We start from the raw sequence: 12,068 nt of genomic DNA, 5'->3' as shown, positions 1-12,068 counted from the left end.
GAATCGTCTCGCATTACTACACCAATGCCCAAAAAGTACCGCAGCAGGAAAATCTGACAGCAGCCACAGACTCACCACAAAGCTAGCTGCTCTAAAAGCCATTTCCCTTCTTCCTTAGGTAGGGCACATTTTTGACACCACCACAGCAGCCTTGTACAGAGAAGTGAATGACCAGAATAGAGACCACCAATTCTTACATTTGCTGCTACCAGAAAGACTGTTTACAGAAACACAACCCTTTTTATTTATGACAAGCTTGATTCAGCACAATTTAAGAGCCCAAATCAGGGAAGAAAAAAAAAAATCACACATTTTAATTTCATTTGAGATTCTTGTGCCAATCACTGTGAGGGGAAAGGATGCACAAACAGCACAGCTCAATATACACAGCAATGATGCAGCAACCCAGAAAGAGAATCTCATGGCCGACCGCATTAAGTAAAGCAAAACTAGCCCAAACCAAAGGGCAGCATGCACATCAGCATCTTTTTCACTTAACTGGCACGTACTTAAGCCTACCCTTGTATTTTCACATTCTGCAACAAGATTTCACGTTCCCATGAACAGCACTTCCTCTGTTGTTTCCAATACACATATTATGCAAAAGCAGAAAAATAGGTGCCCAGTTCACAGAATAGTTAGAGAAGAAAATAAGGAGAAATGAAAATGTGATCTTTGCATCTCGCATTTCAAAAACAAAATCAAATATGCAACTGAAAGTTCTACTGAGAACACAAGGTGGCCCAGAGCAGACTGCTAGATTAAAACACAGCTCCTCCCTTCAGGAAGAGGCGCATTCAAGTTTTTTTTGATTGTATTCCATACAAATATGTACATGAATCTGTCTCTCATCTATAAACATAATCTATGTAACATACAATACACCCCAGTCTATACATACCTGTGTACAAAGTGTGTGCAAGTAGTTATTTAAGACTAAATAATTATGCCTCACTCCTTTTTTCCTTAAAAACTGGATCTTCGTTGGTATTAACACAAGAACCAAACCCATCCACCCCTCAATCTTAGGTGCTACTTATGTCAAAAGGGCAACAGGTATTACAGTCAAACAAATAAGTAGCACAAAAGACAAGAAAAAGAGCATTGTATCTTTGGTTTTAACTTCAGAACATATGACATTATTCCTCCTGCAGATCTAGGAGCAAAGCTTTGATACAGACAAACTCTTTTCGAAGAGCATATCCAATGCAAACGTAGCTTAACTAAAACACACACTTAACACAGCAAGAATTCTTACACCTGTCCTTAACAGCCTGCACACTACTGGGCATCCTTGACACTTCCCTTGAAGCGTTATGCAGAGAAACAGATAGGTGCCCGGAAGACAATAAAGCACTGCTGAAATACCAGCTTCTACCAACAGATTTACCCCTTTCAGAAAAAATACACTGAAGAGGTTTTGTATCATTGTAATCAGGACAATGCCTTGCATCCTGAAGTTACAGTATTGTACTGCGGGGCACCTTGTCATTTTTCTGGTATGTCCCATTTGTTCCATTTACTAGCAAACTTAAATTTTCCTGCAGGTGACAGCTACGACGACACTGCCGCCTGCTGCAGGACAGTCTGGTATGCAGTTTCTGAAAACTGGCAGGCTATATCTGAGCTCCTCTCTCACCCCTCTGCCTTTCCATTACTCTTCGAAGCCAGACTTTAATGTTATGCAAAAGCAGTCAGCTATCACAGTTTTTAATGCTCTTAAATGCATTTGTCGAGTTTGCCTGGAAATTGGGCAAACTCCAGACCTGCTTCCAAAGAACATCCTCACCATAAGCCTCAAGCTTTTCAATCTATCAAAAAAACCTCCAAACACATTTGGATTAGTCCTGAGCCTCCTCCATACTCCTCCCCTACCAGGTTACAAGCAGAAATGCTCTACAAGAATTACTGCTATTATTTCCAAAGCCAGCTCCAAGCTCGATCGTTAAATCGTAACACACGGTTTGCTTACCTCGCTGTTGTGGCCCCTCAAATTGAAGTTGATTCTCTGAGGGGTGTTCCGGTCCCTCCTGCAATGGCTGGAAGTAAAAGTGACGCCTACAACTCCTCTGCCATTGCCTGTTGCCAACCAGCCTTCCTCATAGTACCGCCTCCTGCACACGGGCTTCTCCTTCTCACTTTTGGGAACTCTCCCTTTCCAGGAGAGGCAGAGGATGTTGGAATCGCTGCAAAGAACAGGCCCATGTTCCACTGCTGCATACATGCTTTTTAAATATTTTATTTTTTGACATAAGAAAGTGATGTGTCTAGTGCACAAAATTTAAATCAATTTATTTTTTTTTTTATTGATAAGACTGACCTGGGATAGATCATTGAAAGGGAGGAGGATGGGGTCAGTGTTTATAAATATCCACCAAATGCATAGTGAAAAATTCCTCTATAAAAGATGATGGCAGTTGGCTAAGAAAAAGTAACGCTTAAAAAAAAATTCAGGTTCATTTTTGTTTTCGAGTCTGTAGAGTGAGGGTGCACTTATCCTTTGGAGAAACAGCTACTTCATAAGAGGCGCTCAAGAAATGGTTAAGTCATCTTTTTGCTCAACTTGATATAATCTTTATACAGCCTGAGATTCCAGTTTAGCGTAATGCAATTCCAGAGACAAAGAGTTGCAAATGTGTAGGTTTCAAGTAACTTAAGGCTTTTAAGATTTCCTCCAGTCAGATTTTCTTCAAAAGTTCAGTTGCAGAAATTTAAACACACGCACATACATATATATGTATATATATGACATTCATCTTTTCCAAGCTGCCCTCTGGCATATCTTTTCCATCTGATGTATTTCTGCTGCTAAAGCTGAAAGAGATTGCATAAAGGGAAAAAAAGGCACACAAACCGTGCGAAACAACAGACCCAAACTTGTGCAGGCACTGGTGTGCCAGGCCAGATGTGAAATCCCTCTTGAACTGCTCGTTGGACTCAAAAGTTTTTGCAATCCAAAGCCAATCCAATTTTCATTGCAGCACTTTTTTTCCACCAGAGACCCAACACAGCCTGAACTGTTTATCACGCTATCTTGCCTGCTTTCCCACTTTTTGCCGCCACACACGAATGAAAAAGAAACCCCCTCTTCATTTATAGTGGAATCAAAAACACTCTAAAGCTTTTAGCTTTCAAAGCAGGTAAGTTTGCCTCAGGTGAACCATGAAGTTGTCTCTCGTCCAAAACAGGCTAAAATGTCAAGCTCGTTTTCCTTTACTTTTCCCTTTTTTTCTGCTACAAGGAATCACAGACTTTTCATCCTACTGTAAAAAACAAATGCCAGAATTAAAGCACATCAAGTAAGCGCTCTTTCAAAATCTTCTAAAATTCAAGGAAGGAAGAAATATAATCATCTAAAAAAGAAAAAGAAGCAGCATTAAAAATCTGACTTCCTGGGTTCACTATTTCTCTAGGTATTCTCCTTGCTTGTTTGATCGGATCTTTCCTTCTTGATGCTTGTCTACAGCACAGATTCATAGTTCCAGACACAACATTTGCAGCTGTACAAGAAGGAAACATATGAAGTATTCCAATCGTTTTATTTGAGTAACATTTATGAGCTCAATCAATTAGTATTTATACCACACTAAGTGAAAAGAGGAAAAAGGAGAGGGAGAAAGAATATGCAAGGCGATGAGCTGGTTAACTCAAGAAGGATGACGAGGTTTGCTCAGTTCAACGCCCAGACTTGTCCCATAGTTCCTCAACTTACTTACTTCCAGTCATCATTACTCAACACGTGGTCACGATTTATTAGTCCATTCACAAACTACTGAGGCCAAAGCAAAATGTGCCAAAGATCATACATTATTCCTCTGCAATAACAAAATCAGTTTCCTCTGCCTTCGGTATTCTTCTGTTTCCCTCACAGTTATTGATTTAGATTGTGGAGGTATTTATTAGGCCTTTTCAGTGTGTAGCGTGTTTTTTCTTCCTCTTCTTGCAAACTTTTTTCACTCGTGAAGACCATGGGGAAAGCTGAACATTACTGGCAGGTGTCTTTCCATGGGTTACCGATTCCTGTGCTGGAAAGGTGCTCCATCTGGTTCTTAAATTAATTTTCATCAATTGCAAAGCTCTCAGGAATACGCAAGAGTAAGTCTATGTGATGACAAGGACATGTGCGTTTTCATGTACATGCAGTACACACCAGCTCAATCAATCTGGTACTCAGAGCTGCATCTGCCTTCTCAGCTTAGCTGTGGTAATCTTGTAAGACGCCCGACATTCAAAGCTTGAAATCCCTGTGTTCTTCCAATTCTGAAAGACAAAACACACACACATACACACACAAGAAAAAGAAAAAAGTGAAAAAATAAGAAAATAAGCCACAAAACAACTTTGATTACTGTCACAGTAGTTCCTGTATCTCTAAGAATTATGTTTAAGGATTTTATATAGGGCTCCTATAAAATATATATGTTGTATATAGATACACGCAATATTCAGACACACAGTACGATATTTTCTTTTTCACAATTGATATGTATAACTAATGAAATGTATCCAGGAAGGATACACTATGAAAAAATTTTGTTGGCCACAGTCACTGGGGAAAACTCTTAGGAAATGATTGCAACTTTGTGGGGCAAGGGTCAGGAAGGGAGGTGACAGCGGCAGAACAGATGCAGAGTTAGATCCCAAGAGACAAAACCAGGATCACAGACTGGCTGGGACCTCTGGAGGCCATCTGGTCCAACCCTCTGCTCAAGCAGGGCCACCCAGAGCCCGCTGCCCAGGACCACATCCAGGCAGCTTTTGAAGATTTCCAAGAAATTCTCTGTAACATCTGTAACATGCCCAGAGATTTTGTAACATCTCTGAACAACTTGAGCCAATGTTTGATAACCGTACCCTCACAGTAAAGTGCCTCCTTATGTTCAGGAGAAGCCTCCTGTGCTCCAGCTGGTGCACACTGCCTTTTATCCCAGCACTGGGCACCACCAAAAAGAGCCGGGCTCCATCCTCATTGCACCTTTCCTTCAGGTATTTATAGACATGGATCAGATTCCCCCCCCTCCCCAAGACTTTTCTCCTCCAGTCTGAACAGTCCTGGCCCTCCCAGCCATTTTTCATATAACAGATGCTCCAAACCACGAGGAAGTGTGTTAAAAGTAACAGTCCCGAAAGAATAAAGCAATCATCTGTCTTTGTATTACTGCTTTCAGGAAGTCTAAGGTGCTACAAAATTAAAGCCTAGATGTTTGAATAAATACAGATGGACTTTAAAGACTACTCAAATCCTACTTAATTCTCCATTTGAAAAAGTGGAAAAAATTACCCCAATTCTGTTTATATGTAAAGCGTATAACTAGAGTAAAAGAGATCAAACAAAAGGGTGCCCAGGATATTCCAGAGATATATCTGAAGTGCAAATGAACAGTTACTACATCTATACAGATGCTGCTAAAGGGAACTCATTTAAATTAAGAATTGCATTTGTTACATTCATTGGAACTGTAAAAATGGTCTTGTCTATACTACGTATAACACTATTAATCTCACCTTTTGAGTAGCTAACTATTTTTCAGTTTAGCATAGATGTACCAATAATAATTTAATAAATAAACATGGATGGATAGGTAGATAACAAGGCAAGGCCATAAGATGGTTTACAAAACAATTTGGCTAGCAAACTTATCAGGAAAACTATCCATGAGGTTTGGTTAGTCGTTTCAGACTTTTCAGCATTACAACTAGCCAAGATTTAAAAACAATAGTTGTTACCTTTTTCCCCCCCCACCATACCATGAGGATGATATAAGAAATGCTATGTAGATTTCCCAGATCTATGGTGCTTTTCAATTGCATTCCAAAGACAGTTCATATTACAGAAAAATCAGATAAAAACTTTCAGAACGCAACAGTTTGAAGAAGAAAAACTGCATTTATCCTATGAACAAACTTGATCCTGTACCTGGAAAATCAGAGCTATTATTTCCATACCCACTGGCGTGTTCCTCCTGAACAGATTTGCATTCAGGAGTAAACATTTTATAATACCAACATCTATATTATGATGCAAGCTTTATCCTACTGAGACAACAACACTTTTTATTAAGAAGTCTCCGAAACATCAGTAAGAGCAGTATGAGTTAAGTAAACAGAAATGTTTGAACTGTGAAAGTACTGTAACTTCAAGCAGACTTTAAAATACAAGTGTAGATCCAGTGGCTTTGCACAACCTCTGAATGCAATTTCTGTCCTCAATCACTGCGTAGAAAATCAACAAGTTTGAGAAAAGGACCCTTCTAGATCTTGGCCAGCAGATTTCTCTCATCTGAGTCTTATTTGCCGTCACTTTCAGGATTAGAGAAACCAAAGGCTTCTCTTCTTAAAAATACTCTTAACTGCATCAGGAAAGCTGGACAGGCAGAGATGACAAAATCTAAGTACAAAAGGAATAAACTCAGCTATTATTCAAATATCTTTCTCTCCAGGTATACCTTTCTCCTGCCTACAAGACAGGACATTTGTTTAGATCAGTGAGGGCCAACACTTCCTTTATGTTGCATTTGAATTCAGCAGGCAAGTTAAAAAAAAAAATACTGCTAAGACAGTAGCGTTAAGTACAGAAAAGATAAGCCAAATTAAGATTATATATTAAGGTTTAATTCTTTCTATTCCCCTCTCCTTCATTTCTGCCCACTCAGTATTTCCTAAGAAATAACCTAATTAAAATATTTAAATGCTAGTCTTCCCCCAAGAAGATCAGTATCTGATTTAGACACACGCACCCCTTCTCTTTTGCCATCACAGCAGTCCTACAGTCCTGCTCTGTTCCACTAGTTCAAAGCAAGCTTTTTGCTTTCTTTTTCCCCACAATAAAATACAAATTAACAGTTACTACCTCTGTTGCAAGGCATGTGGAAGAACTAACAATAAAAAGTATTACATAAGAGCTAGCTGTTATTTGTGTAATCTTACCACTAGTAAGAATTCAGCCTGGGCTCCCCATATAAAGAGAACTTAGCTTTTCAGATGAAATGTTCAAACTAAATTTCCTACTGTAGGATTTTATAGCCAGGCTTTATGCACCTATTCGTTCAGGGCAGGGAAGGGACCAACCCTGGAAGTTCACTAGATCCTGAAGAAATATTTGTGGTTTTTTTTTTCCCCCCCTCTGGTAAGTTATTTCTAGCACTAGTCAGACACTAAATATCAAGAAATTGCAGTAATGTACTTTTACTCTCACTTAAAGGGCAGATTAAAATTCCTGTTCTGGGAGATGCTACTTGAAACCGTTCTCTAATACTGCTTTGAGTCTAAGCCCGGTGATGTAAAACATTTCTTAGGCAGAGATATCTAATGAGACAAAAACACATTAGGCCTGCAACACGGGGAAAAAAAAAAAAGGATCCACAATTATTTGATTCAATTTTGCTTTGCCAATATAGCTCTTCTTCCACGCAAAACCAGCAAAAAGTTATGTTCACACACTACAGGAATAAATTCAGATATTAATTTAAGTTAAAAATAATAAAAAAATATTAACAGTGGCTCTCATATTTCAGTGTCAATATTTAACTCATCATTTTTACCTCCTAAGTGCTTCTGTTCGCTTATATAAAGTGCAAGTGTTAAGCCAGTTAGACAACCAGAAAAAATATTTGCTTGTTCTCATGCATCTTTCATTGAGGTGTCTCTCTTTTGTTGACAGAAAGAAGTCATGCACAGCCAAGTGTACCAATACTGCAGCAAGCTCTTCAGCATTTTATGTTTATTGAAAACCTCACTCTTCACAGCTTCAGAATAGAGTATCTGAAGGTGACGATATAAGGAGACTGGTAAAAGAAGGAAAGCAGAGAAGGCAAATCCAGGTAAGCAAGTACACAACATTTCTAAATTATCTTAAAAAAAAAAAAACACACCTCACAACAGGACACATTTTTAAGATTCTGACCACCCAGCAACCTTATGGAAAGAACTGTAAGCTACAGAGTCTTTGAAAAGTCACGCTACCAGATTTCAGGCTTTTTCAGCCTAACCAAATTTCCTTCCTGTCAAACTTGCATGAGGTCAAAGGAAACAGAAATTTTCCCTCCCCTTGCAGACTAAGATGGGAAAAGATACACATCAGAATCCATAAAGATGGCAAGACACTGAGAAAATGGGAAAAAATAAACTTAAAAAAAGAGAGACCACAAAATTGCATTTTGATCTGAAGGATCAAACCACAAATTGTTCTGCACAAGCTGATGGCAGATGATCCCACTAGCTATCAGACAGTGACTGTGGGATTAACCTTCAAGGTTACTGCTGAACACAGTACTACACAAGTGGCACTTCTGATAGTGCAGTCATTCTATTACAGGCTATACACTTCAGAGCTGAGAGATGGCCAGCTGACACTTGATTGTTTATGTAACCCAACTCACAAAGTAAAGTAAGTTAAGAAATCCTATCCAACATCCAACTATCCAATCCTATCCAAGTTATTTAACAAAATAACTACTCAGTTCCTAAAAGGCTGAAGTAGATAGAAGAAAAGATAACTCATTTGGGGGTGAGATTTTCTTCCTACTAAAAAAGAGACAATTCCATAGGGATAAAATGTAATTTTGAACTGAGTAACTACCGATTTTCCTTTTTCTTTCACTCATCTCCTCTAATTATCCTTACTTCATTCACCTTCCATTGCACTATAGGCCCCATTGAGGTTCTGTATTTCTTTTGTATTACAGAACAACATACAATTTGGAGGACAATTCTAAACATATACCAATAAGGCTGTAAAAATGTTCTTCACTCCTAGGTAGAGAGAAGAAATGTCAGAAGACGTTTAATGTTTTTTCTGTATGTTCTTAAATGGTTCTCTCTCCACAGCTTTCATCCCTGGGTAACTCTAGACGTTCCTCCCCTGCTCCAAGACAGCTGCACGGGCAGGGCAGGACAGTCAGCCGTGCTAATCGGAGATGTGAGGAGGTTGGTAACACCACCAGAGCTGCACAGAAACAGATCCACAGCAAAGGCGCAACACCAGGCACTGTGATCCTAACTGCCAGTCCATTAATACAGACGCTGTACTGTCAGTTATGCACTGTGATATATTGTTAAGCAAATAAAAGAGATAGAGAAATGCATTTGTTGGCATATGGAGAGAAATGAAGCTTATATTAGCGGCTGTTCAGCAGACATTTGTTGTGAATACTGACAGAATTGACTTCAATGCAATGTTCTCACACACAACCACCTCCTCCACCAAGTAAAAATACTAATAGCTGAGCATAGCTGCTGTGCTGAATGACCTTCTGGGCTTCTCTTAACAGGGAAGGCAGCAACATTTGTACACTTTGTACATTTCTAAAAGCGAAAGACCTTTTCTCATGCACAGCTGTCTTATATGAAAGATAAGGGCAACATTTGTATTATTTCTAGAACTATTAGATCTATCCCACTTCTGCTGCTTGATGCTACACCATCTGACTTAATGGGGGTTGCATTAAAAATACACTTAGGAAGAACAAGCAAGAAAAAATTAAAAATGTCTTCAGGAAAAATACTTCCAAGAAAAACACCAAGGGTTCTTAAGCAAACTGTTAGAAGCTATTAACTGGCAGTTGCCAAATTTACACACACATTCTCCAAAAGGCGGGGGCCTGGAGACATGAAAGACGGCAAATTGTTAAAACCCGGCCTCTGGAGGAACTGAGGTAAACAAGCAGTTACGTCGTTCATGAGAAGTTAGAAGAGATAAAGGAACTGCAGAAATTGTCTCGCCCAGCCCAAAAGTTAAAGATATTTGATCTAAACAGAAACTACCAAAACATACAGAAGAGATAATACTTAGCCTTTTGTTTTTAATCACTTACTTCAGCAACTCTACTTGAGCTGATTAACTATTACACCTATTTTTGAAAGGCCTGCTGCAAGTCCCTTTAATCTGTTACTGGTCAAACACTCCCAGCTGCAAGAAGCTGAAGACATTTCTTCTCCTCACCACTTCCTTCTGAATCCTCACATCACCATGCCCTCATTTATGCCAGACAATCATTCAAGGTGCTTCAATGTGAACTACATCAGGGAAACGATCTAATTCGAAGGCTCAGACGTGAAGCTTCACAACAGCTTAACCGACATAAATCTGGTTTGCTGGATTCAGTCCCACTCTCACCTTCCCTTGAAACAACCTAGGCCCCTCCAGCCTCTCCTCAGAGAGGCACTAGTACTCTCCCAACCAAACAGTTCAGCAAGCTGAGCTAGCCAAAAACACATCCTCCTAAAACAGCAACTGACTTCTATCTGGATCAGTGCCTTGAATCAACTGACTATACACATGCAGCAGCACCCTCCTGATGCAAAATTGGGGTGGGAGGCAGAGTCCACAGCAGCCTAGATGGCTCACTTTGAACTGTACTTAAACACTTTTCCTTTTTTTTGTTTCAAGCTGAATCAACCCCTAATGCAGTCCCAGCATGGTCCCACGTTCAGCTGCACTGGTAAAATTGTGAAGATGGAGCCGTACAGCAGAAGGGAGAAACGAGAAATAGGGGAAGAGAACTTGCAACCACTATTGCCATTTGAATACTTTCTAGGATAAAATTTGGGCACAGAGAGTTTCTAAACTCAAGGCATTGCCCTCATAAAGAAAGAAAGCAAAAGCTTGTCTCTTGAGGGATGAATTTGAGATGGTCACCAAAATGTCCTGGAGCAAAGGCCAGGACACATACCTCACCTACAAATAACCTGAGGTGGGCTGAAACACCTCAGATGTTGAAAGAGATGTTCCAAATGTACAAATGAAGCGTATTACCTTTTTAAACAAAATGGAGATTTACACCACTGAAGCACACATTTAAAATCCTTAGAGCCAAAAAGAAATGTAAAGTGTGACCAAGAAATTCCCTTCACTTCCAAGTGTGAATCATCTCTCTCAAAAAAGGGCCAAAATCTTCGCAGCAGAGAATGCTTACACAATGTATACTGCAGAGGACGATCATTTAAAAAAGTGAAAACAACTGTGTCTTGGTAATGACATTCAAAAATCTTCACCAGAGCCCCAGCTCTTACTACCTCTTTTCCACTGAACTGACTACTCTGACCTTGCCTGTAATTACAGAGCACTTTCTTTCCCTGCGGAACTCTCTGCAGCCTGCAAACATCCCTCGAGCCTGCAGCAGTTCTGTGTAGTTCCTAATTATCTCCAATATCTGCCCACAGGCTCTCTTAACACTTTCTTATGAACATACGTTGAAGTTTTGCTATCCTCCCCCAAAATCCCAATACACCTTTGTATGTGACACTTGCGTTGCAACACTGGAAATAAATAATAAAAAAAACAGGAGGGGGAGCTGACTGAAGAAAACAGCAGGAGCCACCACTTTTTAAAATTCAGAAGAGCCCCATAAAGTAGAATTATTTCTGTTGGACAGCAAGACGTGCTTCAGTCAGAAATTTGCTAAACAGGGGGTATCTACTCAATGTGCTGTGGAGCAGTCCAAGTGCAGTGCGTTGCAGCAGGGAGGGACACGGCATCAGCCTGAAGGGAGGGAGCTCCAGGTGATGCTGCGAGCTGAATCACAGGCGTGAGGCTGACCACGGGTACCAGCTTCCCACCGCCCAGCCCCTTGCTGCCGGCAGGCTGCTCCGCTCGAGCTGTGAAGCAAGGCACCTCCCACAGAGTGGGATGGATATTTTAAATATTTTTTTAAATGCAAAAAGATCAGAGAGACAGTTTTCAAGGAGTTCGGATTTCTCAGTCTTTGGGTGGGGGAATCAAGAACTTCACTCTAGTCTTGACTGTCCCTTTAGTGTGCCATAACTGAACATTTCAGCCTGTGTTGGAGGACTTGCATCCATCTCTCAACCACTGCTTGGAGGTCTAGATGCAGAGGACCTCCTTCAAGGTCCCTACCTTCACATAAAAGAGAACCAAAGCTAAGGAACAACTTCGTCTCCTCCCCATAACTTCTGTTTCAATTCTATGTTTTCTGCTCAGGGGTGTGAAAGCTTATGCAAAGGGCTCTGGGTTAAAAGAGTAACGCGTCATGAAGACGGATTCAAAGAGTGGTTGCCTTATAGTGACCTTGAGAAGCGAGTCTCTAAAGAGGCCTTTGTAAAACCTGGGA

General features: G+C 40.2%; 1 protein-coding gene across 5 annotated transcripts in view; it reads right to left on the bottom strand.

Annotated features, from left to right (window-relative positions):
- Positions 1-12,068, bottom strand: part of TULP4 (TUB like protein 4) — a 157,018-nt gene that overhangs the window by 125,875 nt on the left and 19,075 nt on the right. For all 5 annotated transcript variants that reach the window (XR_010829764.1, XR_010829763.1, XM_066993151.1 and 2 more), the window contains exon 2: positions 1,973-4,260. Coding sequence is in view for 3 of the 5 variants with exons in the window: in XM_066993151.1 (XP_066849252.1) it covers positions 1,973-2,224 (252 nt within the window). In the remaining 2 variants the exon portion in view is untranslated. The remainder of the gene's footprint in view (positions 1-1,972; positions 4,261-12,068) is intronic.

This window comes from Anser cygnoides, chromosome 3 (genome assembly GCF_040182565.1).
Source record: "Anser cygnoides isolate HZ-2024a breed goose chromosome 3, Taihu_goose_T2T_genome, whole genome shotgun sequence".
Lineage (NCBI taxonomy): Eukaryota > Metazoa > Chordata > Aves > Anseriformes > Anatidae > Anser > Anser cygnoides.
The sequence above is the reverse complement of the archived record's forward strand: the minus strand, read 5'-3'. Positions and strand labels throughout refer to the sequence as shown.